Here is a 27,977-nt window from a genome sequence, read left to right as displayed (position 1 = left end):
AGTGAGTCATTCAACAAGAGAAAAGTGCACAAATATTTAATTATCCAGAAGGGAGGAAGAAAAAGTTTAAAATTTTCGTTGTTTTAAAATGAGAGAAACGTCATTTATTTGTAAACAACAAAGGGTAGTGTGAACAAATAATTATCGTGTCTTATCGAAAAGGTTATAACTTTGAAAAAGTAACAACCCTTCGAAAAGGTCACAACTTTCCATAAAAGTGACAACTCTTCATAAAAGTCACAATTTTTCGTAAAAGTCACAATTTTTCATAAAAATTAAAATTTTTCATGAAATGAAAGACTAGTTTTTGAAAGGTGACACCACGTAGGCGGGCCTAGAATTCTCTTTTATATATATACTAATTAATGCTCATCTCTAACTTTTCTTAATGCATCTAAAAGTTTCGGTGTTACCATAACTGCACTTTTTAAAGTGCATATGGAATAATTTATTTTGTATTCACATAATGTTTTACGTATTTGATTTGTCATTGTTGATTTAGTGACACATTTTTATAAAGAAGTCATTTTTGGTTATGGTTTCAAGAAATTCATGTGTCTCACTATCATACATTGAACTTTTTTGGTAAATATATAGTGAATAATATTTGATTATTAAGAAACAATGAACATTGTGTATGATAAATTTATTTTACAATAAATCATTGTATTCTTAAATTTATTTTACAATGAATCATATAATAAAAAATTACAATGAAATCACTCAAGCACATTGTATTTTACGTATAATAAATGTTTTTTATTCATATGAATTCAATAAATAAGATACATAATTTAACAAGATATAATGTTTTGATATATTCATTGTACTTTATCTACAATAAATTATTATTTCTTGTAAATTCAATAAATATGATACATAAATTAGTAAGGTACAATAATTTTGATGTAGTAAACATTAACGTTTATTGAATCTCAATAAGTTCTTTAAATTAATAAATATTAATTTCTATTTTAATTAATACATCTATAAACTAATAAAATTGTGTAGTCTCACCTATATTTATTTGGTGTGGTTTTACTATAGTATTATTTTAAGAATAAAAGTTATTTGTAGGAAAATAAGGAAATCTATTTAAAGAAAATTAATTAAAAAAATTCTTTAAATATCTCTACCTATGATTATGATATATTATGAGTAGATATATATATGTACATTCTATAACACCCCAATTTAAACCATTATTATGCCATTTTTAGCAAACTATTTAGACCTATTTTTGATACTTTAAAACCTTTTAAGGAAAAATATTTCAAACTCAAAATTGAAATTTATGCTCAAACATATCTTTAAATGTATATCCTTTTTTAAATTTTGATTCAAAATATAAGTAAATTCTTCGGCCACTAACTGAAGCACTATTAAGCCCTTCTCAACATACTGTTCTGACCTGTTTTTGATACTTGAGAACTTTTTAAGGAAAAAAATTGAAAATGCATGTATAGTTAAACATATTTTTGATAGTATTTCTTTTTTTAAAAATCTGAGTCAAACAACAAATGAATTTCTATCCAAATTTTAAGTGTCTTAAGCACTATATAATCCTTCATTTTGGCTCCTCACAGTGAACAACTTCTATTTTCTTTTCCCCATTGTGACATATTGCACAAATAAGAAAAAGTCAAATCCCTGCTTACAATGACCACTAATAGTATAATCACAAAAGAAAAATCACCTATTCTTGGTGAGGAAAAACCATTGATTTTTGATTCATCCCATATGAAAAATGAGTTCAACATTCCCACACAATATATATGGCCAGATGATGAGAAGCCATGTGTTGTAGCACAAGAACTTCATGTTCCTCTTATTGACTTAATGGGTTTCTTTTCTGGTGACCCTATCGCGACCCAACAAGCATCTAGGCTTGTTGATGAAGCGTGCAGGAGTCATGGTTTCTTTCTTGTAGTAAATCACGGAGTTGATTCTAATCTAATCTCCAATGCCCATCGTTACATGGACATGTTCTTTGACATGCCTCTCTTTGAAAAACAAAAAGCTCAAAGGAAAATTGGTGAGCACTGTGGCTACGCCAGCAGCTTTACTGGAAGATTTTCTTCGAAACTTCCTTGGAAAGAGACACTCTCTTTACGATACACTGCTAAAGAAAACTCATCTCACATAATTAAAGAGTATTTTCAAAGGACATTGGGTGAAAGTTTCAATAATCTCGGGTAAGGACAATTGACTATCCTAATACTCTTCTTTTTCAATTTTTTGTCGTACTTTACTTTTTGGTATGCTTCAAAAACTTTTTTTTCTTTTTTTGAAAGACATGTTTAAGACCAGACTACTAAACTAAATGATATACTTGTACATTTTACATTCTTTTGTTTAAGATTACTGGATTCAAATGTCTTTCTTTACTTTCTTAAATTTTATGTCAAATAAAAATCAGACAAACAAATTTAAACAAAACAAATTGAAACAAAAAAAGTATCTGTTTTTCTATTTATCAATTATGTAATCAATTAACCTCTTTTTCTTTAATTACGCAGGAATGTTTATCAAGAATATTGTAATTCCATGAATACACTTTCTCTTAGGATCATGGAACTCTTAGGGATCAGCCTAGGTGTACAAAAGAGTCACTTTAAAGAGTTTTTCGAAGACAATGATTCCATAATGAGACTCAACTACTATCCCCCGTGCCTGAAACCAGAGCTCACCTTAGGAACAGGGCCACACTATGATCCAACATCATTAACCGTTCTCCATCAGGATTGTGTTAGTGGACTTCAGGTTTTTGTGGACAACGAATGGTACTCCATCCGTCCAAATTTCAATGCTTTTGTGGTTAACATAGGCGACACATTTATGGTAAGCAAATTTACACACTAAAACTATAGAATAAGCTAACGTATTATGTATTACATACAAATAATATAAACAGAGTTAATTAGACAAGCTATACATTTTTAGGTGGCAAATATTATAAGATCTTTCTACATGACGCATAATGATATACATCGTGAATTCCTAGATGTACAACATGAATATAACATACTTAGTGTTTTATCTTTTGCAGGCACTATCGAATGGTATATACAAAAGTTGCTTGCATAGAGCAGTTGTTAACAACACAACTCCTAGGAAATCACTAGCTTTCTTTCTTTGTCCACACAAAGATAAGGTGGTGACTCCACCAACTGAATTGGTGGACTACAACAACCCTCGACTATATCCTGACTTCACATGGCCTGCTCTCCTTGAGTTTACTCAAAAGCATTATAGAGCTGATAAAAACACTCTTCAAGCTTTCTCGATGTGGCTTCAAGAAAATAATGCAGAAGCTAAATATGAGTAATACATATGAGGTTCAACAATGAAGGCCTTGATCGTTTGTGTTCATGTTGAATTTTTGATTTAGAACTACTTATATTTTTGCTGCAATAATTCTAGTAAGTTATCGACCTAGTATTTAGGAGCTGATTTCTATTTCAATTAGGTAAATTATCTGTGCTTCGCACGGAATTAAACTATTTTATTAAGCTTACATATGATCATTTGGTAATAATTCGTATTTTCGATACATATATTATATTGTCAAAAACATTTTATTTGAAGACAGAGCGTTATTCTGAAATCTTAAAATTATATTTTTTTTAATTTTTTATTTTTGTTATACAAAAGTCATGAGTCATAATAAGATTTAAAACCTACAAATAATAGTGGCAGAAAATCCCTTTATTTATAAACAATAAACAGTAGTGCGAATCAATACTTATTTTATCTTCGAAATGGTCATAATTTTTCATAAAAATCACATTTTTTCATAAAATTTACAACCGTTAATAGAAGTCACAATTTTTCAAAGAGAAGACTAGTTCTAAAGATAAAATGAAAATTCTAATATGTGATGACATTACTTAGACAGACCTAAAATTCATTTTTTTTATATATGATATACATGATAATATATATTATTATTATAGTATAAATATTGAAATAAGTACTCTCAAAATTACTTGGTAGTCTACTAATAGCAGATAAAATAATTTTACATTGTTCTCGAAATTATTATCCCTCATATGTTGTACCTAAAAGTAACCATTTTTGTCAAATACCCTTCAAAAAATCCTCTAACAAATGTTTTACTTAATGCAGAAGACAGACAATGGCACCCCACAAACTCCATTAATAAAATCTCTTTTCTTCAATATCTCCATTTCTATTGGACCAACTCGCCACCATTGTTGAATTCAATTACTTAATACTTAAACTTTGTCTTACAAAAATTTTCACAAAAAATATCTGCTTTCTGTGTATAAAAATGGACCCCATTTGTTCTTCTTCCTCCTCCACAACATTTAAATCCCCAGATATAACCTGGTTGTTTCCTCATAAATCCTTTTCATTTTCCAGAAACCATACAAGAATCCAAAAAAAAAAAAAATTAAAAATGGAGCTTCAGGAGAAAAACTCCACCGACTTTACAGAGTTGTTTACAGGAGATATTTCTTGGTTTGTATGTCGGCGTTACCTATATAAACCTCCCTTCAACCCCTTTTACCGACTTTTTATCAATCACCCTTATCGAAATTTTCAATCTTTTGATCACAAAAACTATTAAAGTTTCGATCTTTGATCCATAAAACCACAAATCTCTTTGTATGATATGAACCCATTTGATAAAAAACAAGAATCTGATACTGATACAAAACCTCCATTTTTGACTGAAATGGACTCTGAATTTGCTGCGTTTTCACCAATTTCACTCCCTTTTGCTGACCCATCTTCTCCTTTTATCAATTTTGGATCTTTTGCCACTCCTTTGAGCCAAAATCCAGTTGGAGAAGGAGAAGGAGAAGGAGGAGAAATTGAACAGCCAGCTGAGGGAGGATTGGGTGTACCGCAGCCTATGGAGTGTTTACATGGGATACAAATTCCGCCATTTTTGTCAAAGACTTTTGATTTGGTTGAGGACCCTTCATTGGATACGATTATTTCTTGGGGTAGAAATGGAGAAAGCTTTGTAGTTTGGGATCCAGTGGAGTTTTCAAGATCGGTTCTTCCTAGGAATTTCAAGCACAGCAATTTCTCCAGCTTTGTTCGACAGCTTAATACATATGTGGGTATTAATTTTAGCACACTGGCCAAATTTTTTTGGCTAATGTGTTAAATCTCTAGTTCTCTCAACTCTTGTCTCTCTTTTTAATGATTTTTTTTCCCTTGTATGTAATTTCTGTTGTAGTTTGTCATGTATCTTTATTTTTTCCCTCATTTTTCTGTAGTTTGTTTGCTCTTTTGTTTTTGATGTACTGTAAAGATAAAGTTTTAGGATGTAAATGTAAATAGATTTTTGGCGTTGTAAACGGTATAGGCTCCTGCGATTGTAAATGAACATTGGAGAACTGTTTTTTCTTCTTGATAGTTCAATGTTTTTGGTATCTTGTGTAAATGATGTCATTGAGATCTTTAGTGGATAGTAAAGTGGTTGGTTCTTAAGGAAAATGATAAAGAGGTGCGCTGTTCGTGATGTGGGCTTGTAGATAAAGCTCCCTGCATTGATGCATCTGCTGAGTTTGGGAGGTTCATCTATTGCTGCAGGTAGAATTCTAAGGTTCTGATTAAACAGAGTGTTTAAGCTTTGTAGTTTATATATGGTCTAACTTCAAAAGATCTACTAATTGTGTATTTCTAGTGTAATGCAGCTCCTGGAACTCATAAAAATTTGACAGTTAGCATCTCGCTTTATGTAAAAATTTCATTTTGTTATATGATCATTATTCTCATGTTGTAGGTCTGATAGTTTAGGACAATTTTTGTTTCTGAATTACTTTTGGGCACCTTTATTCAGGGATTTCGCAAAATCGATGCTGACAGGTGGGAGTTTGCGAACGAAGGGTTCTCGAGAGGGAAGAGGCATTTGTTGAAGAACATACAGAGGCGAAGGTCACATCAGGGTGGGAGTTCTTCTGGATCATCTGCTGAAGCAGGGAAAGCTACTATGGATGAGATAGAGAAACTCAGGAATGAGAAGAGTTTGATGATGCAGGAAGTTGTTGAGTTGCAGCAGCAGCAGCGTGGAACAGTTCAACAAATGGAATCCGTTAATGAAAAGCTTCATGCTGCAGAACAAAGACAGAAGCAGATGGTTTCATTCTTGGCCAAGGTGCTTCAAAATCCCACATTCTTGGCTCGTGTTCGGCAGATGAAGGAGCAAGGAGAAATAACTAGTCCAAGAACAATGAGGAAATTTGTTAAACATCAGTCACATGGTCCGGATGGAGTGGGGTCGTCTTCAATGGAAGGGCAGATAGTCAAGTTCAGGTCTGACTTTCAAGACCTTGCAGGATGCTTTGACAGCCCAGATTTCAATCCAGTTGTGGATCAACAACTCCCAGAAACTGGTTTAGGAGCGGAAGCCATGCCTTTTGAAGGTGGTCCTGTTGCTGATGGACTGACAGTGGCACATGAACTTCTTAATTGTTCAGATCGGGAAATACGAGGAGCTTCATTCTTTAACTCCGAAGGCTCTCAATTCAAAGGGAAGAATGTAGCTAGTCCTCAAATAGAAGTTATGCCTGAGTACTTTGCCTCTTTTCCAGAGGAGATGGGAAAGGAGAAGAACATTTCAGGATTTTCTGCACCAGCTATTGGAAGTATGGTGAAAGATGAGGAACTTTGGGGTATGGGTTTTGAAGCCAGTGCTGGCATGCCAAGCACTGGCGCCGAGTTATGGGATAGTCTTAGCAGCTATGTTCCAGACTTCGGTGTTAGCTCTGGTTTGTCAGATTTATGGGATATAGATCCCTTGCAGGTAGCTGGAAGTTCTGGGGTCGATAAGTGGCCAGCTGATGGGTCTCCTTTTGGTCAGTCTGAAAGCCATGCGAACCAGCCCAAGAATGATAGTTTCTAGGAAAGAGTACCCTTGGGCCTTCAGTGTGCCATTGGGATACTAGCCATCATTTAGTTGATGGGACATAATATTGAATGAGTGATTATAAATATTTTAGTTGATAATTACTTTTGACTGGTTCTTTTCTTCTATTCCTCTCCTTGGTCTGCTATTTCTCCGCTAATTGTGCTGGACTGTGAATGTTTGATGGCATAAATTGTAGATATTTCCTGCTAACATATACTCTTTTAAGTTGTGAAATACGCAGGTTTGCAGCACTGAAGGCGAGTATGGGACTTCTTTAGAGAATTTCGGACTTGAATGAGTGAATGACATTGCTCGCTCAAGCTTTTTCCAGGTAAGGAGATTTTGTGGTGACTTATCATATGATTGCTTGATGAATTATTACTTTACCAGAATTCTTTGAGATGAAGCTGAATAACATGCACAGATGGTGTACAATTTTGATTGTTACCTTTGGCATGATTTAATCTCAAAAACTAGCTCATGAGGGGAGTATTCTCCAAGACAACAACCATTTCCTCAACCAACGTGGAGATAGTATAAGAGTCGGACCTATTTCAATTCTTGGTCTATCCGATGTTAGACCTCATTTGTACTGTTCACACTTCAAATGTCCCGGCATGCGCAATGCTGGGAGGGGAGGGGTGTTAAAAGTCACACTGGTAGTGAGATAGTTAACTAGTCTCCTTGTCTATGTTGCTTGGCCTCTCCAAAAATGTCGCCACACTCGTGTCGGATCCTCCAAAAAAGCACTATTTTTGGAGTATCCAACCCACACCCATAGATATCTTTGAAGAGTCTGTGCAACATAGCTCCTTGTATGGTCTTGGGCAATACTCACCTCATGAGCTAGCTTTTGAAGGTTGAGTTAGGCCCGAGGTCCATTCTCTTATGGTATCAGACTCGAGCTTTGCTAAGCCAATTTGTACAATTGTCTTATTTCTATCTACTGTAATGCTCTGGGAGTTCTCTCAACTTGGTCATGGAGCCACTCTGAGCTTCTTCTCTCTCCCAATTCAGCTCATCGAGCCACAAAACTTTGATCTAGGCCCACTTTTTAGCCATTTGAGCCTACTCTCCTCATTTCCAGGCCCATTCTTCAGCTCATTCTTCAGCCAGTTGAGACTGATCTTTGTCTCTCTGTATCATGTCTACTCTTCGATGTGCTTAAAAAAAAGGATTTTGAATCCACGTGGAGACTCAAGATTTCAGTTACATGTGCAGGAGGGTGTTAGAGAACTTGTCTCTCATCGAGTTTGTAAAATTTTTCAAAAGGTTTTATAATGTATGGGGCCACTGCAGTCATTATCCTTAAGTTTCTGAATTGGATGATCTGGTTATTTGATTCTTATGTTAGTGCACTACTTTTTGTATTTTGACTCACCAAGCTCCGCTGGTGGCTGAAGTTTCTCTTTCTCAGATGAAACGAGAAACAAAGAAGGTGAATTAGCATAACTCCTTCAGGGCTTCCGCTTCCTCCCCATTTACCATAAATCTACTGAAGAACACTAACTCATACGGTCCTAGGTAGCTTATTATAGAAATATAAGAAAGACGAGGTGGAGGAACGGAAGACTCTAGCAATGTTGGTAGAGTCAATGAATTTGTTTCCTTAAGATGCTACAGGGTACAAACCAGAGTTAATGTTATGACTAACGACGCCCACCCTTTCAGAGACACGTTAGAGGCAACATAATCAATCAATTTAAAAATTGTGAATTTGTCTGTATCATCGGGCTGATGTCAAACAATCCTATCTGTGTCATGTCGAGTAGGTTGACTTTTTGAAAGTGTTCGATGCTTAAATTGCTTACACAAAACAGTATTCAAATTTTTGAACCCTTAAATTTGTGTTGAACTTCTCTTCCGGTGCAGTCGATTCTTCTGTAATTGCTTGCTTGGATCTTGTACCCTCGCCTAGGTAAAGCAATGATGTACATCAGAAACAGCTGGCGAAGTCCTTCTCAGGGCTTAGCTCAGGTGGCAAAGGTTGAGGGAAGTTCAAGCCTTGCATCATGCGAACTAAGCCTGATATTTAAGTGGAGATTGTGTTTGGTTCCAAGGGTTGGGCCCAGACTGATTTCTCGGTCATCAAGAAAAAGATCCTGCTCAGCTATTCGGTTTCCCTTAGCTTATTTGTATATTTCTAAATGTGTAGGATGTTCATCAGGAGCAATCTGATTATTGTTGTGTCAATGTAATAATTGATAGGTTATCCTGGCAAACCATTTGAGAAGTATCTGTATTGTGATATTGATAGGGGGAAGTAATGGTCATCAGAAAAGTGATTAGACATGATATGACAAATTTATAGCTTACCGTGGATATGATTCCTAAATAAGAGGATATTGGGGTTGATCATTAGGGTAGAACATTAGTAAGTAGTCCAAATGTTTAGTTTCCTTATTAGTATTCTTATTATTGTTCTCCTAGTTTCCTATTCTGCAATTTTAGTATTATCTGTTTTTCCTTTTTATTTTTGTTACCATATTATCTGTTGTTATGGTTTTCTAGCATATTTTTCTTTCACTATTGTTAGTTTTGATATTTGCTTTTGATATGCTTGACTTATATTGATAGTCTATCGAAAATAATTTCTCTACCTTCACAAGAAATAAGATCACGTACTTCAAACGTTACATGTTTTTTTGTTGCGAAAAAAAAAACACTAAAAATACGTGTGTATCCAGTATCATCTCAAAAGGTCTAGTTGGTCGAGTGAAGATAGAGTTTGTCAATTTACAATCTAGTCTTGGTGATAAATTGGGTTTATGCATTCTGCTGGAAGTCCCCATATTGGGGGTAAATCTGACAAAGGTGACTCCGTACTCAGGAGGATTCGAGTAATTTTTTATGGCAGATTTTAACCCTCTTTCTGTTTCAAGAAATACTATAGGACCCTCAGTCCCTCACGGCTCGTGATAGGGTTATCACTGTATCTTGGATTAGAGTTGGTGGAGAAACTGGATCAGAAAATAGTGGGATTTTAGTTGTAAGATAATATAATGAGACCAGGAGGAACACAAATTATAAGAAGCTACATGTATCTGAAAGTACATGCTATCAAAGACGTGATACGAACTGTGCATTCCCATTATAAATTCTTGTACGTACAAAATCATTTCTTGATAGAAAATAAAAGAACTGTTATTTGCTTACATTAACAAAATCATATGGCTAGACATTATTTCCACGAGGAAACGTACAAGTCAATTGCAAATAGTCTTCTGGGAGAAATGGCTGCTTGAATTTGTGAAAAAAGAAACGGCTCTAGACGGGCATTCTGAACTAATATGTACGGAACAAAAGCCTGCAAAAACACATATTAGAGGTTGTTACAAGCTCACATACTATCAAACGAAACAGCATAGGAAGCTAAGAGGTGAACCCTCTTCACATCTGCCAAGTTGAAGTCAGAAAGTCGAAACAATCACCAACACTTCCAACTTCGACTTAAGTTGGAGTAACATGTGTACATCAAGACAAATGTAAAATTTTAGCAGAAGGAAGAGAGAGACTACAGGATACACGAACCTGAAGTAAACAAAGATTTGTTCCTCCCAGAAGATGATTAACAAAGAATGCCAAATATGTGCAGAAATCATACATCTATTACACGCATTCACGCAATCAACTGCGTGTCTGTACGGCCTGGTTGAGGATGTGTTACAGGAGGTTTAATTAGTGGTCTCAGCATATCCATGATTGCAGCAAAGGAGGGACGTTTCCATGGTTCTCTGCAACATTACCAAAAGTAACTTGAAGTACACATCAAAGCAAACCAAAACCCATGTGACTGAACTATGGAAGAACATAGCAACATACTTGGCCCAGCAGGCCTCTATAATGCTTGCCACTTGAGGAGTCAAGTCACGTGGAATGTCGAGTCTTTTCCCCTTAAAGCCCACAGCTGCTACAACCTGAAGGTTTAGATGCATTTAACCAATACAGAATTCACAAGAATCAATATCACACCCCCTCTTATCTCATCTCTTAACAACGAGCATACCAATAAAGATAGCAATGCATATGTTCCGTTTTAAAATATAGCCAACATGCAATGCAAGTGCCAAGTAGTGTTGCAAATTATCCAAGTTGTCTTTCTAGTATTAAATCAATGTTTTCAATCAGAGGTATCATAAAGGTCTTGCCACCTAGATACCAAGACAAGATTGAGTGCCCTCCCTGGTTTTTAATCAAAGAGAAATATCAGAAATTCGGAAATCAAGAGAGGGAACTTATAGAAATATCTTCCATGCGATTGATATCGTTTTATCCACATTTCTTAATTGACTGTATCTTCGTCAGAGAAAGATCTTTGCTATAAAGAAGCTGATATGAGAATACTAATCAAAGCATGAAGAATCTTTATAACATCGACATTCAATGCCCAATGAATGACTAGCTCTCTCCCTAAACCAAATGGAGAAGAGAGGTAGGTATATAAAATGAGGAATAAATGACTCTTCAGAGAATTGCTGAAGCACATTGGATTATTCTCCATCCCCTGGTACGAATCTACCAGACATAAACAGAAACAAAGACTTTAGTCAACTCCTGACACAAAATTACATGGCTCCAGACATAGCCCATTATCCAGACTTTACACTAAAGTTCCTGCATTTGCTTTACAGTGAACAGTGTTCAGTATTCCGTGGAAGAGCCATTTAGACACGAGGAATAAAATGACTTCTTATGTAACTAATGTCACTGGAAAAAGCCTTCCCACAACAATTCATTGGCACACTCCAATAGATAGCTTTAGGTCATTTCACCTATACACGGTTATTCCTCTGGATGGCTAACTCAAACATCAGAACGTCTTCCTTAAAATCCCCCTCTCCCCCCCACCCCCCACCCCCCGGGACAATAGAGCATAGAGACAAGAAATACAAACCTGTGCTGGGTTCAAATTACTCCAAGGCTGTTGCAACGTTGCCAGCTCCCACAAAATAACACCAAAGCTGTATACATCAGATTTCTCATTTGATGGTTCATCACGAAGAACTTCAGGTGCCATCCATTCCGGCTATTCACAAGAAGAACCAGATAAAAAAAATGCATCGATGACGTGAAGAGAAAAAGACGAGCGGAAGTTGAACAAATCATATGTTGAATCAGGCACTTACAGTCCCAGCAGCAGACTTTGACGAGAGAAATGTGTTCGCTTTTAAACGAGAAAGGCCAAAATCACAGACCTGACGAAGACATCAGACAGGCCGGGGACATTCAACATCTTTGCATAAAGAGAAGGTTTTAATAATATAAGAGCACAAAATATGCATAGATAAACACCATAACAGAACTCAATTATCTATCATAAACAACTTTCATTAAGACTTGTTCCAGAATGCAGTAGAGTCAGATCAGATGCAGAGCTTACGTTGTATTGTCAGCATAAGCATTGTAGACACAAACAACTAAGGCCACACTACATCACCTGTGCTGCTAAGCTAAAAAGTTATGAAAAACAGACCCTCCTAAAACATTACTGACATTAAGCAACGACATGTATCAAATGCATCCCTTTCTTAGTTTGTTGCTTGACAACAGCAAAACAGTTCTCATCAATCAGATCACCAGAAATTTCCTTACATGCATGTTGCAAAGAAATAAGATAATGAAGATATCAGATTTCGTTCAAGTTGTGTTACAAGGAAAGCCCGGATACATGCTTCTAATGTAAGAGGAAAGATATCTAAATACAAGTCATTACTGAACTAAATAAACTGGTATAATAAGAGATTTTGAATAAGAGGGAAATGACACAAATATGAAACATAATGAATAATGAAACAAAAAACAACACAACTACTACTTTTTTTTTAATAAGGAAAAGGAAAATGCGTAAATACGACACAACAATTACTACTATTATCCCTCAATCCCAAAGTAGTGGGGTTCAGCTGTATGAATCCTCTATATCCATTCTGCTCCATTTGATAATATTTCATTCCAATACAGAATACATCCATTCTGCTCTATTGGGCCACGTTTCGTTCCAGTACACAATATAATGTCTGTTGACGCAAATTAAGGGTTTTTCTAGGACTAGAAGTTTCCTGTATCTCACACTAACCTAAATAGTAAAACTAAAATATACTAAAAACCTTCCCCCTCATAGAGTTTTAATATCTTGAGATATGCTGCATCCAGAACATAAAAAAAGAAGTTATGATAGGTGTCCAGTACGTCAACATGGCGCTAGATAAACAAATACCAGCATCCTTGCCACGTGGACATTGAATTACCACGATTCCAGATGGTCAATGTCCATTCGGATGACAAAAGAAACCTCTGACTCGCAGGGGCCTACAAAACCAGAAGTATAATGTACAATCTTCAAGATATATGCTGTCTGTTGCAATTTAATCCTCCCCACAACATTACACGCCGTTAGTTCTCCATTATCTGAGAAATCTGACATAAGCTTTATCCCTCCAAACTTCCTTTTTTGTTCTCCAATAATTATGCACAAGTATACAAGTTTTTGACACTAAGACATCCTCTCCATTTTTCTCTCCTTCAAATGACTCTGATAGCGCAAGTCAAGAACTGTATCAATAGAGAAAAGATGGATTGCAATTTTAACATGTGCTGTAAAGGAAATTATTCTCACCTTCACTGTGTATTTTTTGTCCACTAAAAGATTTGGAGATTTCAAATCTCTATGAACGATGGGAGGATTGCGTTTATGTAGATAATTCATCCCCTTTGCCTGCACCAAGATGATATAAGGAGATGAGCCCCAGATTTAAAATAAAATGAGGCAGAGCGGGGACGTATTCATACCACATCATATGCCATAGACAACCGACGCCTTTCATCCAAAACCTCCCTAGCACCAGGTTTATGAAGAAGTCTATATAAGCTACCTCTGAAATACATTGCAACATGGGCACTGTTAGCTAGACTGAAAAATCAAAAGTCCGATTACTGTAGGGTTTGCCAAGATAAAACCTTGATAAATATTCTGTAACTATGGACAAGTTTGGTCGCTGAGTAACTGCACCCATAAAAAGCACAATATTTGGGTGTCGCAACCGCTTCATAATTGCAACCTAAACAAAACGGGAGGAAGGTCGGATTAGTGCAATTGGTCTAAGGAAAATAAACAATAAAACTGGCATTCACCCATCCTCATTTTCTCTCTTTCATCCAGTTTGCTTATCAATAGTTGAGGAGATAGGGAGATGAGAGTTACCTCCCGCAAAAATTCCTTGAATCGCTCTGCATGAAAATCTTGTTCCATGAGTATCTTCACAGCAACATCCTAAAGTAATTTGAAACTTCCATCAGCATGCAATTATGAAGGAATAAAACCAAACGAGACAGGGTAATTCAGAAAGATAATCTCAAATAAGGAAAACAAAAGAGAGAGATCAACAGATAAACCAACAACATTTATTCGAGAAGTGGATCAGGCCAAAAACAAAATAGAAATAAATAAACACCCAAATCATTTACAAAAATTACACTGAATAAATGCTTCTCCGAAGTGCTAAATGAGTTAACTGATATAACAAAGACGAGTATCAAGGATGCAGAACTAAAGGAGATGTCTTACAGAACCATTCCAATCAGCACGGTGAACGGTACCAAAAGACCCTGAGATGCAACAATCAGTGTTAGGTACATGAGAAGAGGATGCTATGATACTCTAACATCCCAATATCACTAACATGTACTGAGACAATCATAGCACGAGACTAAAAATGAGGATACAAAAGATAGCAGGCAGGGATTACCTGCCCCAATCCTCTCCTTCAGAACAAGATCTTCCCAGGGAATATCAAAATCTTCTATTTCAAGGGCAATGTCTCTACTTATTTTAGCGGGAACAAGTTGACTTCCTCTCTCAAGAAATCGCATATCATTCCCTATATCTCTTGGGTCTGATAATTGTGTATCTCCATGCAAATCTGGACGGACATACTTCACAGGAGCCATGTCCCTGTCCATGTTAACTGAGCTTAAGATATTTTGAGGACTATCTACACTAGTAAATAGTAAGTTGACAGTCTTCGTCAAGACGGTTTTACCTAATTGCAGGCACAGGTAACCGAGAAACTTCATCACGGTTACTTGGACCAGTGACAGCACTGTTTCTCTCGATGTTATTTCGGTCAGTTTGTCCTGCGTCTCCATCAACAGCAGCTCCTGTGACAAACAATATTAATTAAGAACCTTGAAACAGAACATGTTTGGGTATAAAATTCAAGAAACAATCAAGGGAATTAGTTTGTCAAGATAATAATATTTATTTGTATGGGAAGAGGAAAGGCAACTAGATAGATATGCTAAACGTGACTAAGAAAAGTTAAATGGAATTGTATAATATCTTTCTACTTTTGGTGTAAAGAAGTAGGTTTAGAGAATATAGGTCATTTTGTAGATTTATTAAGATCTGTGTTAGTATCTTCTTTTCTATTTTTATTTTTTAATATAACATTTTTTATGGTATCCAGCATGTCCACAATGCTGAAGAATACAGCAACTAGGATCATAAAAGCTCACAGCTGCAGGGCAGGGAGACAACTACTAATCAACTTCTCTAAGTAAATTATGAAGTATAGTTTGTGAAAGAAAACAAAATACAATAACATTAGAAAAGAATGAGAAATATATTCTGTTAGTTTGAGTCATTTTTAAAAAAAACGAATGTCTCAACATCTTAATTTCATCAATTTGAGTCAAACCTTTTGGTAAACATCACAGTAAACCAGAGAATTAGCCAAGAAGACCTCTGGGTGTCAAAGGTTCACATATGTGGACCTTGTGTAATCTAGAGGTGTCTTTTACCATACAAGAGGTCAAATTGGCTTTCTAAAAGCAAAGATCCTAATGATATAAGAAAATACAACTTGATATATAATATATAACTAATCAGTTCAGTATGATTATTTGCAATCAAAAAATCCTTCTCAATTTTAATTATTAATAATAATTATAACAACAATTATCAGTATATGTGAACCCCCCAAGATAAATTGTTAGACGGATATATATTATTTATATATGTTCCCGATATAGAATTATCAGATATCAGAAAAGTATCATACTTCAATTTGAATTTTGAATTGAATAGAAAATTGAAATTATGTTTTCGGAGAGCACAACCTGTGTTGCCCCGAATAGAACATAAAACGACAATAAAACAATAAAAGAGAAGAAAGACAGATATTATAGATATCTCCACACGTGTTTAAGCCATACAAACCTTCTTTTCTTATCCACTTCACAATCGTATTCTACTCAAAAATCCGTAAACAAAATATCNCCTGTGTTGCCCCGAATAGAACATAAAACGACAATAAAACAATAAAAGAGAAGAAAGACAGATATTATAGATAGCTCCAAGTTCTTTTTCTCCCTTCGTAAGTTTCTAAAACAGCTTCGCCTTTGCCAATCTCAAGCCCAATAAATGAGGAGGGTTCTAGTAAGTTAGCAGCCACTACAAAACTTCTCATTTCACGATGTATCCTCAAAATATGGAACACCTTCAACGTAGATTTCTTTGCCAGTAAAAAATGTAGAGAACTTCTAGTGTTAGAAAACCCAAATGATTGAATTAAGACTGGTCTTTAAGGGAGCAACATGGACACTGAGTTTCATATAGCAGACCTCAACTACCTTGGGATTTGAGGCATATATTTATAAGTTTCTACAACCATAGATTCTTGGTTTCCACTTTGCTGAAAAATAAAACTTAAGTCGTCATAAATCAAAACCTATAAAATGGAGGAGGGAAAAGAAACAATTGTATTGTTATCTCCATTATTATTTTACTTATTTTTTAGTAGGTACAAGTAGTTTTATGGTTAGTGAGGTTCCAGCTTAATTACAGTCAGATAGTAGTGACATCATGTAGAAGAGACAATAGTGAGTGAATTCTGAGAAAGCAAATATGCTTGTAGGTTTGTCTAAGTACAACTAGTAATGGGAATTGGGAAGCCCGGGAGTGAAAAGTCGGGAAACCAGTTGTAAAGAATGCCCTTCAAAAATAGGACAAATAAGTACAGCCAAAATTTTTAAGGAAATTCTTATATCATAAATACTAATAAGATTTGAGTTTTTCTAGTATATGTCTAGAGAAACCAAGGATAACCCTTCAGATCCAAAGATTAAAGATTTAAACTTTTTTTTATGAAAAAAATAAAGGAGGAACATTTAACATGAGGAAATAGGATATTTCTTCTTGGCTAGGAACCGAGAAACATCTGTCTGAAGCCATTATAAAATTATGCGTGAACTGAACATCTCTCATCACAATATCGCAGACGCCAAGCTTAACATCCGGGAAACAACCAAAACAAGCAGCAAAGATGTATTTGCTCATGAAAGCAGGTAGGATTTAGAGGATAACCTGCTGAAGATTCCTCAAACACAAGATTAAGCGATTGACAATCCGAGAAATACTGTTTGGCAAGTGACCTGAAATCAGTTGTTGGTTCAACTTCTCTGAATCTCGGAAATCGCAATGGTGAAGAGATTGAGATAGAAGATGGGCCGTTGAGCGAGGAATCTGGTTCGCATAAGCATCCAGGGCTCCCAATCAAATCAACCAGGTACTCCCTGTATGGTGAAGAGCGAAAATCAAGACTGTGTTCTCTTTAACAATCAATAGAAATCGCATATATCTAACTGTGTAAAGAAGAACTAACACTTGCATTTCTTTACAAGAACCGCCATTTTTTTCAGGCTAAATCCTAGTTGAAACTTGAAAGTAGCATAGAAAAATAGTATCCTGCTGTTCGCTACACAATATCTAATTTTAATTGCTTATACTTTTCCCCATTTAATTTCTTCTCCTCCACATTTTAGGGCTGAGCAGAAGAAAGGAGGACATCTCGTTGCAATTCAATCACGAAATTGAGAATCTATTATATTACAAGTGTATAAGGTATTCCTTTAATAATGGGATCTGTTCTTTCAAATATTAAGATTCCCATCACCACTCCAAGATACTCCTCCTTTGATCCAAAAAGAATGGCAGCATTACTATTTGGAGGAATCAAACAACCTTCTCTTTGATTACGATGTTTTATGTAATCTTTTGTAAAAACAATGTTAGCCATTTAAAAAAATTTTATATGTAGTACCCTTATGCAGTCTCTAGATGTATAATTTTTCTCTAGAAACCATTCAGAGAACCATGTCTGAATTCATATTGAATGCAGCGTGCCACTTACTCGAAGCGCCACCGTTCTTTTTGGCACCGAGGTTGCAGTAGTTTATATTGTAAAAACCAAAAATAAATATGGCTTTTCCAACAACAAAAAGAACTAAGAGGAGCAGCTATCAGGACGAAGGAGAAACTTCAGTTAGTACCAAGTACCAACATAGGTCATGAACTACATACAGTGACTGATCTTTACAGATCTCTTGCAGCATGAATGCAGAAAGACCACACAAAAATATTCAAAACATCATCATTCTCATCTCCCAGACATGAATATATTAAGTTCAGTTTCTACAGATATACTAGCTCTATGCATTTCAAAGAAGCTTAAACCAGAAAGATTAAGAAATTCAGAAGTTGGCCATATTATACACTAAATACGAGGTAAGATATAGGCAACACGATCAAAGTCCATATAAATTGCACATGTTAACTGCACAGGAATATATGAGTAGGGAAGGAAAAATTGATATTAATGGTTTTTGAAACAGAAGGGAAGTTGGAACATCAATTTCCATCTATCATTGCTTTAAATATTTAAACAAACATGGCTAACAAAATAATTTTCCTCAAATATGCAAGTTTGGGGATGAAATGATAATATACTCCGAGATCATTCAAAATTTGGATTCGCACCTGTCAGGTCCAAAACGAACTAAACACGAGGAAGCATCAGCTCTGTTACAATATTTACATCCTTTGGCAATTCGACATGGTAAACCAATGGCGTCAGCTAGAACCTGCAACAATCATGTGAAATTCATGATATCACATCAATGTTCCATCGTACCACCAAAACTAAGAAACTCCTGATTGAACGTACATTTATTCTGACAGAGGAGAGAAGACAACAATTTGCAAAAAACATGTTTTTTCTTTAGTTTTTTTTAAAAGAACGCCATTCATCAGATGCTGATCCATAAATTCCTGTGTAAGTAAATCTTGAGAATAAAACAGCAAACTAAAAATCAGTATATCACATCTAGAACATACTTTAAATAGCAAAGCTCGATGCCTGCAAAGGCCAACAGACAGGCTACCAATGGGAAGCACAGTGGATCCTAGACAATCCTTCAGCTCATAACTACACTCCTTCCACAAAGGAACCAACTCATCTTCTCCGGCAGAAGTTGCGCCCCTAAGAAATAAAACTTAATTACAAAAAGGAGAAAACACACACAAAAAAAGTAATTTATCGGAGTCAAAAGAAGTTTCTGGCACTTACCCCATATGACTGCAGACCAGCTGAGCAAGCTGATCAACTACTTCTTTTGTTGTGCCGCAAGTAGGAGAGAGACTATGGATCCGATTCTGCAGTTCTTTCAAGCTTGGATCCGTACGCCGATCAATCAAAATCACTTCAACTGATGGTACTACAGAGGGATCAACAGCTCTCATTGATTCAATAGATGGAACCCGGGCATTTTCTTGTAGATCTGAGCAGACAATCCAGACATATGGATCCATCCCATGGATCAAGTAAAATCCATCAGGCACTTTGTCAAAGTACGACAAGCATCCATTTACCTGGTACAGAACAACGATTCAAAGCAGAAAATGGCTTTCAGCAAAAAACCTAGGAAGCCTGGAAAGCATGATTGAATCGATCAAAGAAAGAGAGACTATAAGAACATAAACACATAACATAAAAAATAGAATCAATAAGCAGCCAGAAAATAATAACATAACGTATAACCAAAAAATAGAAAACAATAAATGCTCTTGCTCGACTGGTTAGAATGACAAGATTCAAAATCATCAATGACACTATTTATTAGTTGTTCCTATTTGCACAAAAACACCTGACACAGAAGAAGTGATCAACATGCTTTTACCATTTTTAGGGACTGATGCAGGACAAATAACGTAAATAATTCTATCAAAATGTTAGCGAAATTCATGTATACAAGCAGTATATCAAAAAGTAAAGAACGGTCACCAATAAGGTTTCATGAAACAAGAACGCGCTCTTCCTCATAAATTTCTTCACCTTCATTTACATGCATCAATTCATATCTCCAATACAAGATACAAGAAAGATCGAACACTTATAGATATAGAAAATTGTATCAAAATGAGCCGATTGAGACAATCGGGTAAATTTTTTCACCAATTGAACTCATCGAGAGCTCCTTTGTGAGGCTTCTAATTCAATACCTAGGTCCTTCCTCTCTACTCTTACTTCCGTAAAAAGATTCTAGTATTGGAAAATAAATCTTCATGAGGAATATTTTGTCAAAAAATCTTTATTAGAAATATCCACAAAAACCGGCTTATGAGATACTATTAATGAACTCTTTTTATCAAGCAAGGTTTTCATTGATACTAACATAGATACTATCAATGAACTTAGGAAACAACGCATACATATTGTATCAGCTATCACGTGCTCGTCGACTTTTTATTCCACTCAAAATGACATGTTCTTCTCTAACCCAAGTGAGGCCTAGCAATCAATAAAGTTGAAATCCATTTTGTCGCCTAGTAACTATAATTGTCTTGAACAGATTGGTGGTTAATGAGATGAATGGACTCCTTATAAGGCTTGAGCAATCCTCCTCCCTTTGAGCTAGCTTTTGGTTGTGAGTTAGGTCTTAAACCTAATTTAACATGGTATCAGAGCAGGGCCCGTCTCATCCAATGTTGGGGCTCAAAAAATCAAATTGCTCACGCACCAAATGCAAAGCACTGGGCGTGAGGTGGGGTGTTAAAGAATAACAAAAACCCCACATTGGTGGTTAATGAGATGGGTGGACTCCTTATAAGGCTTGGGCAATCCTACTCCCTTTGAGTTAGTTTTTGGGGTGTGATTTAGGCCTAAGACCTAATTTAACAAACACATTAGGAAATATTTTCGAAGGGTTTTGGCACATTACCACAAAGATCCAAAAGTTTCTCCGCTGAATTTAGTACAACAAGGGTGAAAAACATAAAAGATCAGGATTCAAATCCTAGTAGCAGACACAAAGGACGATAAGTAATTTCTTCACATCTGCCCATGTCTTAAGCCTTAAACAAAATTACTCAATACTTGTGCTAAATGGAAATAACATGTACTCGATGGAATAGTCGAACCATCTAGTATGCAAAACCCATTGGCATGAGAATACCAATCACCTCACATATGGCCCACAAAAAGGGGTAACACTCCTTGCCAACAGTTTCTCTATTCCAAAACTCGATGTCAAGATCACTGATCGAGGGTAGAGACATGTTCTTCACAGGCATTATAAGCGTCTCCCGAGTCTTTTTGCTTTGATAGAGTAGAAAGGCCCTCCCTAACTTATCATGTAAGACGTGAAGTCATCAATGTCCCAACTTCCACCTCTTCATTACATTTGCTTTTTGCAATGGCACCTGTGAATCGCTACCAAATACTTCTACTATATGCTGCCAATAGTTTTGGCAAGATTCATGGTCAAATATCAAGCCTATGGTTAGTAGATATTTGACATTCGTATGATGAAAACAATATTAATATTTTCAATAGTTAATGATTATTTCTTTGTATGGGACATTGTCTAGACTTCTGTTAATATAGATTAGAAGAAAGAGAATGAATGTTCTAATCTTTATGATAGAGCCACTAATCTGAGCATTCAATTTAGTACATAACTTAATAATGTCTTAAAAGGGAGGTTAAACTATTTATTATAATTCCACCTTCATCCATCTTAAATTTCAAAGGGTAAAAAGGAGCTACAAACTCAATATGCTTTTTACTTCATATGTGAAAATTTCACATTTTTACTCACTTCAACATTCTATCAAACTACACATTCCTCTTTCCATAAAGGTAATTTAACAAATTGTTATATTCCACTTCTTGTCTTCTTCTGTCCTAATTTAACCACACAGTAAAAGACGACTATTAACTCAACATGCTCGCAATTGATATTTAATATAATCCAAGTTCTACTCCCAATTTAGTTCATGCTAAATAAAAACTAGATATTCAAATAGTATGATGCTTGGAACACTAGAACCTGTCGTGGAAGTAAAGCTTGGTATGCAAGTCATCCCCAAGAAAGAAAGTTTCATGTATCTTAGGTCTTTATTCCAAGAAAATGGGGAGATCGGTGATGGTGGATATGTGGACATACTAGGAGGGATAAAATTAGGAATGAAGACATCCAGGAGAAGGTCGGAGTAGCCACTGTGGTGGACAAGAAGAGAAGTGAGATAGAGACGATTCAAGTATGTGGAGAGGCCTAGTGAAGACGTGCAGAAAGTTGGTAATAGTGGGTTCGAGGAAGTTTAAAGGTAGGCTGAAAAAGTATTGGGAGAGGTAATTAGACAAGTTATGGCGCATTTTCAGTTCAGCGAGAACATGACCTTAAATAGAAGGATTTGGAGGTTGTTGACTAGGATAAAAGGTTAATAGATAGTTGATTGTTGTCTCGCTTTCCTATGATCACGCTCGGTGGTAGTTTGGCACCCCGTTTTGTTTCTCTTTTAATACTAGTAGTATTAACTTTTTGGTGTAATTCTTTATTCTACGATTTATGTTACTACCAATTGTGTCTTGTTGTTTGATTATTGCACTACTTTTTTTTTGTTATTATTTCTTTTCTTATATGTCATTTGATGTTTCCTCCAGTACTTGTTATATCTCTTTTCTTCTATATGTTCTTTGATATGCGTTACTGAGTCGGGAGTCTTTTCGGGAACAACTCTCTATGTGTGAGATATGGGTGAAGTTTGTATATACCCTAACCCCTGATCCCACCTTGTGGGACTACACTACATTGGGTATGTTATTGTTGTTGGACATGGGTTCCATTTTTACTATGTTCTTCCAATTTTTTCTACCACACAAATTACATTGTTTTAAATTGTGATTTGTGACCTTCGGCTTCAAGATCCTTTGCATATTTATCTAGGGCGCCAAATAGTGAATCGTCTTCTAGCCATTTTCTTCTATAATCTATTTTTTATGGAATTACTTCATTTCACCCTTACATTCCTGCCGACATTTTTAAGGTTTAGAATAAGAGAAACGATCAAAAGGGCCGAAATATGTATGTCATTAGACTTGAACTAATCCAAGTCTAACCTAGGCAATCAACACCCAAAAAATGAATATTTATGTGTTAAATGCAATACAACAACAAACAATCTCATACACTATAATATTTGTAGATATCTTCTACTCATCTGATCGGAAAATAAAACCCCTTCTTTTTTCACTTATCCAAACCTTTGTCCACTCCATTTCCACAAATATGTTTTCTTTTTAGTTGGTACGCAAAAGATTTCATTAACACATAATGAAAAACATGATTATTGATCAATAACCAAAAGATTTCCCTTAACATCTTGTGAAAACCGTGTAATGTAAAATCCTTTTATCTTCTTTGATGGGTATAGTTTGATCTACTTCATACTAAAATTAAAATTCAAACTCAAAACAAATCAATTAATTCTACTTCTAGACCTCTTTTACTGAAACACAATTGCAAGGAATTTTTTTAATCCTCTTTTTAACTAATTGTTGGAGTGGTCATAAATTTTGCATTAATTCCCATATTGCAATATTATTTTGGATATAGGGTGTGTTAGCTGGAAAATGGATCTTAGATTCATTTTCATCAATATGTACATGATGTACGTAAAACGAGTATGGATCTCATGATAGACTGATAAAGGGAATAATCTCGATAGTTTGTGTCATACACATTGATTCATTATACAATGTTTCAAAAACAGTAAAAGCTAGGTTGCTCGGACTCTCCAAAAATGTGTCGCACCTGTGTTGTATCCTTCAAAAATACACTATTTTGGAGGGTCTTACACGCACACGTCGACATTATCAAAGAGTGTGAGCAACATAGAGTAAAGGGCTTAGACATTTATTAACTTCTACGTGTTTTACTAGCTGAACTATGTATAAATGAAAGTTCATCGACATCACAGTTTCAGTAAGGATATGAATCTGTTGCAAAGAATTCACGTTAGAACAGGTAAACATAGCTCCCTTATAAAATAGTGCTTAAGTTGTAGGTGCATCAAGTGCAGAGAGTCAAGGGATTTGATGCATACATTAGCAAGGGTAAAGACACTATTACCCCTCAAAATCTCTTCACATCCTTTCCATTGTCCAAAGGGCGGCGGGTCACCGACGGATTTCTCGATTTTCAAAATAAAGGTATTTTTGTAATAAATAATATTTTTTTGAAATATGCAATGAATGTTGTTTTTAATACACCAAACTACACACTGCATAAGCTCCGCATAACTAATGCAAGCATAACCAATATCAGTATTACCAATACACCTTATTTAGAATTATTCTTATACACTCTACCAAATGATCCCTAATTATACACTGCAGGTTTAGAAAGAACTCATTCCACATTGATGTTGCATTATATAATGAGAAAGAGAACTGACATACAGACTTTACATAGAGAAAACATCCAATTTCTTTGTGGAGAACAAAATTGGGCATCAGTTATATCGACTACAACAATTCCACTTCCAGAGTAGCTTGAGATGTTCGCAAACATCTAAGAAACTAAAAGCATTAAATTTGTTCTTGACCTCCACATTACTTGACGCATTAGTCTCGACATATTCTAGTATTCTAGAACTATCCGGATGCAGTACTAATACAGAAGCTACTCATCTTTCTTTGATTTATGAAAGGATCTAGTAGTTTAAATATTATCAAAACTGATTCAGTGCACTTACATTTGAAGGAACACATCCATTTGTCGATTCTGTGTTTGGTATGACGGAAAACACTTTCCAGGAAAATATCACCTTACCCAATAAATAGTTTCTCAGCAAACAAAAAGATGGCTTCCCTTGCTTCTTGACAGAAGTCATTTTCCCACTTTTCCACACTACTACATTATTGTCAACCTTTATTAATACTCAGAACTCAGAAGTATCACCAAAACACTACCATAACACCTTATAGTCCACTTCTACAAGACTAAAAGTAGTCTATGTCACCTACATATACCCAACAAAACAGTCCTAGTTGATCCAAGGAAAACATTTCCTTTACATCAAACTGTTACCTAATTCAAAGCCTGGAATCATTTGTAATCTAAACCAAGCTATTTTTTTTTTGTGTACAATGCTAATTATTCAACACATACCTTAAGCATAATAGGAACACATTTCCCTCTGTAGCAGCTAAAATCATAATTGGATTAAGGCAATTGACAGAGAAAAGAAATATAGACGACAAGGAAAATCAACACAAAACAATAACCCAACCATACCCAGAATCGATGGGAAAGGGTCTCCGCCGAAGCAGCTGAAGCTGAAGCACGGGATGCGGATTCATCAGGCACATGATCCAAAAAATTTGGATCATCAGCACAGGTAGCTTCCGAAGAAAGCCGTAAAGCCAAAGCTAACTGCAGCTGATAACTCTCCTCAGTCTGCTGCGCCCAGCTCTTAGAAGACGAGCCACCGAACAAATTAGCTTCCAACGGCTTCATCCTCACTTCAGCACCGCCACCGCCATCATTGAGATATCCAAATGACGCCTCCGCATTAGACAACGACGGCATGTAATACTCCCCGGAGATCGAACTTTCACCAAAGCTACTCCCACTTGATTGCCTCTGCAAGCCAATCGAACCTGGAAATGCCGCCGCACCGATCCGATTCGACGCTTGCATCATATTACTACGGTGATCACTCAAATCCCAATCAAATCCTCTATTATCACCTGTTTTTCCTTTACCCTTCTCACCAGAATGAGACTCATAATACGGTGCTACTCCTCCACCTCCACCGCCACCGCCAGTGACGGAGTACTTCGGTGGCGGAGGAAGGTAATTGTCATCTGCAACTTGACTCAACAAAGTATAATTCGATCGTCTAGTAGACATTTCCATCTCAATAATTTATCAATTCAACAAAACCCTAGCTAGAAATTGTTCATTACACTATAGCTTCAACTCTCTCTCTCTCTCAAAGACTTTCTCTCACTAAAAGTTTTCTCTCTTCTCTTCTTCTTCTTCGTACTTGTCGAATGAGAAGTGAGAGAAAAAAAAGATGGGGGAAGTCTTGTTTTAGTCGTAATATTCCTGGAATTTTCGACTTTAAGTTATAAGTTTAACTTAATTATATTAAACTCCCCTCTACTTTATCATATTTCAAATGATTCCCTATATAATTTCAAGTATTACTCTTAGAACCCATTTGGCCTTACTCACTTTCTTCCTATTCCGATCGATCCAAAAATGCTTATAAGCTGAAAAATCACGACTTAGAGATAATGAACTTATGACTTTTGACTGATTTGAGTTTATAAGAATAGTAAACACTTGACTTATAAGCACATCGGGTATTTTATCAAACGTATAAGCATGTCAGAAAAGTATGTGTATGTTAGTTTGATCTGTTTATAAACTTAGTAAATATCTTGTTTATAAAATATTGATATGTAAATTGAAACAACGTAATGGGTCTAAGTGTAATTTAAGAAACAAAGTGGATATGTTTTTTGCATTATGTAAAAGTTGAAGGATTAGTCTTTGTTATGAGGACTTTCATATGGAATTGTTTGTAGGTGAAACGGTGGATCTTAATTTGTTGTGATGAATTCAAATGAGTTTGTTCATAGTTTTGGACTCACTTTTATTTGTTTTTTGCTTTCTTACTTAATTTGGAAAAAAAGATGGCTTTTTGTGTTGAGTTCATAGGAACGGTTACAAGAGGTGAGAAGGATTTTTGGGCTTTTGATACGCTTTTGATAGATAAAAGATACAATAAATTTTTAATACTTCAAAAAATTAGGAATGGAGATAGAAGCTTGTATGCGATTCATTGAATTCTTCAAATATATATATATATATAAGAATTCTATTTTATATGTAGTTGTGAATTCAATTGTTGTTGTAATATTGAGTTGAAGTCTAATTAAATTCATAAATTTCAAATTATGAATCTAATTTTATCCAAAATATGTTATAATACTATTATTATTATTATTAGAAAAAATATTCAATTAGGGGTCGTTTAAATCAAATACATATTATTAATATAAAAATGATAATTAAAGCCTTATCAACATGTATTTATATCAAATTAATTCAATTTACTGTGATTGTGTGTTTAGTGAATTACTTGTATACATTTATAATATAAAATGTGGCTAAGTAAAGTAAATATGTGAATATACACGGCATGCATTAGTTAATTTCAGGCTAGAAATTAGTGGTTTTTAATAGTGAATTAACTCAAATTCATATCAAGATGTCCAATAAGGAAAAAAAAATATTGCTTTCCATGTCTAAAACTTAAGTTTTTTAATTAAAAATAAATGAGTCATATTTATTTCATCATAATTCTTGATTATTTTTAATAATCAATTATGGATAGTTATTAGATAGAACAATATTGAATGAAAATAATGAGAGAAAAAAACGATTTTGCGTAGCAATATGAAATTCCCTTCATATAGTTAGTGGTACTCTTCAATGCAATTCGCCTTAGTTAATTGTTTTGATAGTCAAAAAAAATTATTACCATAGATTCTTTTTAAAAAACAGTCCATTACTAGTTAGTCGTAGAAATGAAATATTTTTTTTTTCATTCATTTTTAAAATTTATTTTTGTATATCTAAAAAAAAAGAACATTTTCAAAAAACATAAATAGAAAATAATATTTTTTAAAAAAATATATATTGCAACCTAATGTTTCAATAGGTTTAAATATATATTTTTTAATAATTAAAAAAAATAAAAAATGTGACAGGGCATCCTAGTAGGAGAGAAATATTGTATTTTTTTGTGTCAAGTATATTTTAAAGAAAACAGGCACACTTGGGTGATATTTTAATTCTAAAACAAACATAAGTGATATTATTATGTAATTTTTCAAACATTGATGACTATCTAGGAAAATTACTCCAATATTTATACTCATAATTGTAGCACTGT

General features: G+C 35.0%; 3 protein-coding genes across 6 annotated transcripts; 2 read left to right on the top strand and 1 right to left on the bottom strand.

Moving 5' to 3' along the window:
* The first annotated feature begins 1,516 nt into the window (after positions 1 to 1,516).
* On the top strand, positions 1,517 to 3,378 carry LOC107029911 (gibberellin 20 oxidase 1-like). Its single transcript, XM_015231350.2, has 3 exons — positions 1,517 to 2,195; positions 2,520 to 2,841; positions 3,050 to 3,378. The coding sequence occupies exons 1-3, from the start codon at positions 1,660 to 1,662 to the stop codon at positions 3,326 to 3,328; spliced, it is 1,137 nt and encodes a 378-aa protein (XP_015086836.1). The 5' UTR covers positions 1,517 to 1,659; the 3' UTR covers positions 3,329 to 3,378.
* Positions 3,379 to 4,194: 816 nt separating this feature from the next.
* On the top strand, positions 4,195 to 9,250 carry LOC107031552 (heat stress transcription factor A-3). 3 transcript variants are annotated; one of them, XR_003574438.1, is made up of 3 exons: positions 4,195 to 5,092; positions 5,822 to 7,220; positions 8,762 to 9,250. XR_003574438.1 is itself a non-coding variant. In XM_027911773.1 (2 exons), the coding sequence occupies exons 1-2, from the start codon at positions 4,640 to 4,642 to the stop codon at positions 6,881 to 6,883; spliced, it is 1,515 nt and encodes a 504-aa protein (XP_027767574.1). In that variant the 5' UTR covers positions 4,195 to 4,639; the 3' UTR covers positions 6,884 to 9,250. The 3 variants fall into 3 exon arrangements, 1 of the variants encoding a protein (XP_027767574.1); XR_003574439.1 differs by having other exon boundaries at positions 8,808 to 9,248; XM_027911773.1 differs by having other exon boundaries at positions 5,822 to 9,250.
* A 706-nt stretch (positions 9,251 to 9,956) lies between these two features.
* LOC107031677 (serine/threonine-protein kinase CTR1-like) lies at positions 9,957 to 26,106 on the bottom strand. 2 transcript variants are annotated; one of them, XM_015233121.2, is made up of 17 exons: positions 25,304 to 26,104; positions 19,294 to 19,595; positions 19,062 to 19,206; positions 18,705 to 18,808; positions 17,253 to 17,461; positions 14,929 to 15,046; positions 14,635 to 14,840; positions 14,454 to 14,494; positions 14,091 to 14,159; positions 13,847 to 13,947; positions 13,679 to 13,763; positions 13,506 to 13,604; positions 12,016 to 12,084; positions 11,784 to 11,915; positions 10,712 to 10,806; positions 10,421 to 10,623; positions 9,957 to 10,196 (listed from the first exon to the last, which is right to left on the bottom strand). In XM_015233121.2, exons 1-16 carry the CDS (start codon positions 25,925 to 25,927, stop codon positions 10,509 to 10,511), a joined length of 2,514 nt encoding a protein of 837 aa, XP_015088607.1. In that variant the 5' UTR covers positions 25,928 to 26,104; the 3' UTR covers positions 9,957 to 10,196; positions 10,421 to 10,508. The 2 variants fall into 2 exon arrangements, with proteins under 2 accessions (XP_015088607.1, XP_015088608.1); XM_015233122.2 differs by lacking the exons at positions 9,957 to 10,196; positions 10,421 to 10,623; positions 10,712 to 10,806; positions 11,784 to 11,915; positions 12,016 to 12,084 and adding an exon at positions 12,796 to 13,421 and having other exon boundaries at positions 25,304 to 26,106.
* Positions 26,107 to 27,977: the final 1,871 nt, after the last annotated feature.

This window comes from Solanum pennellii, chromosome 9, assembly GCF_001406875.1.
Source record: "Solanum pennellii chromosome 9, SPENNV200".
NCBI classification, from domain to species: Eukaryota; Viridiplantae; Streptophyta; class Magnoliopsida; order Solanales; family Solanaceae; genus Solanum; species Solanum pennellii.
This window is presented reverse-complemented; position numbering and strand designations above follow the sequence as displayed.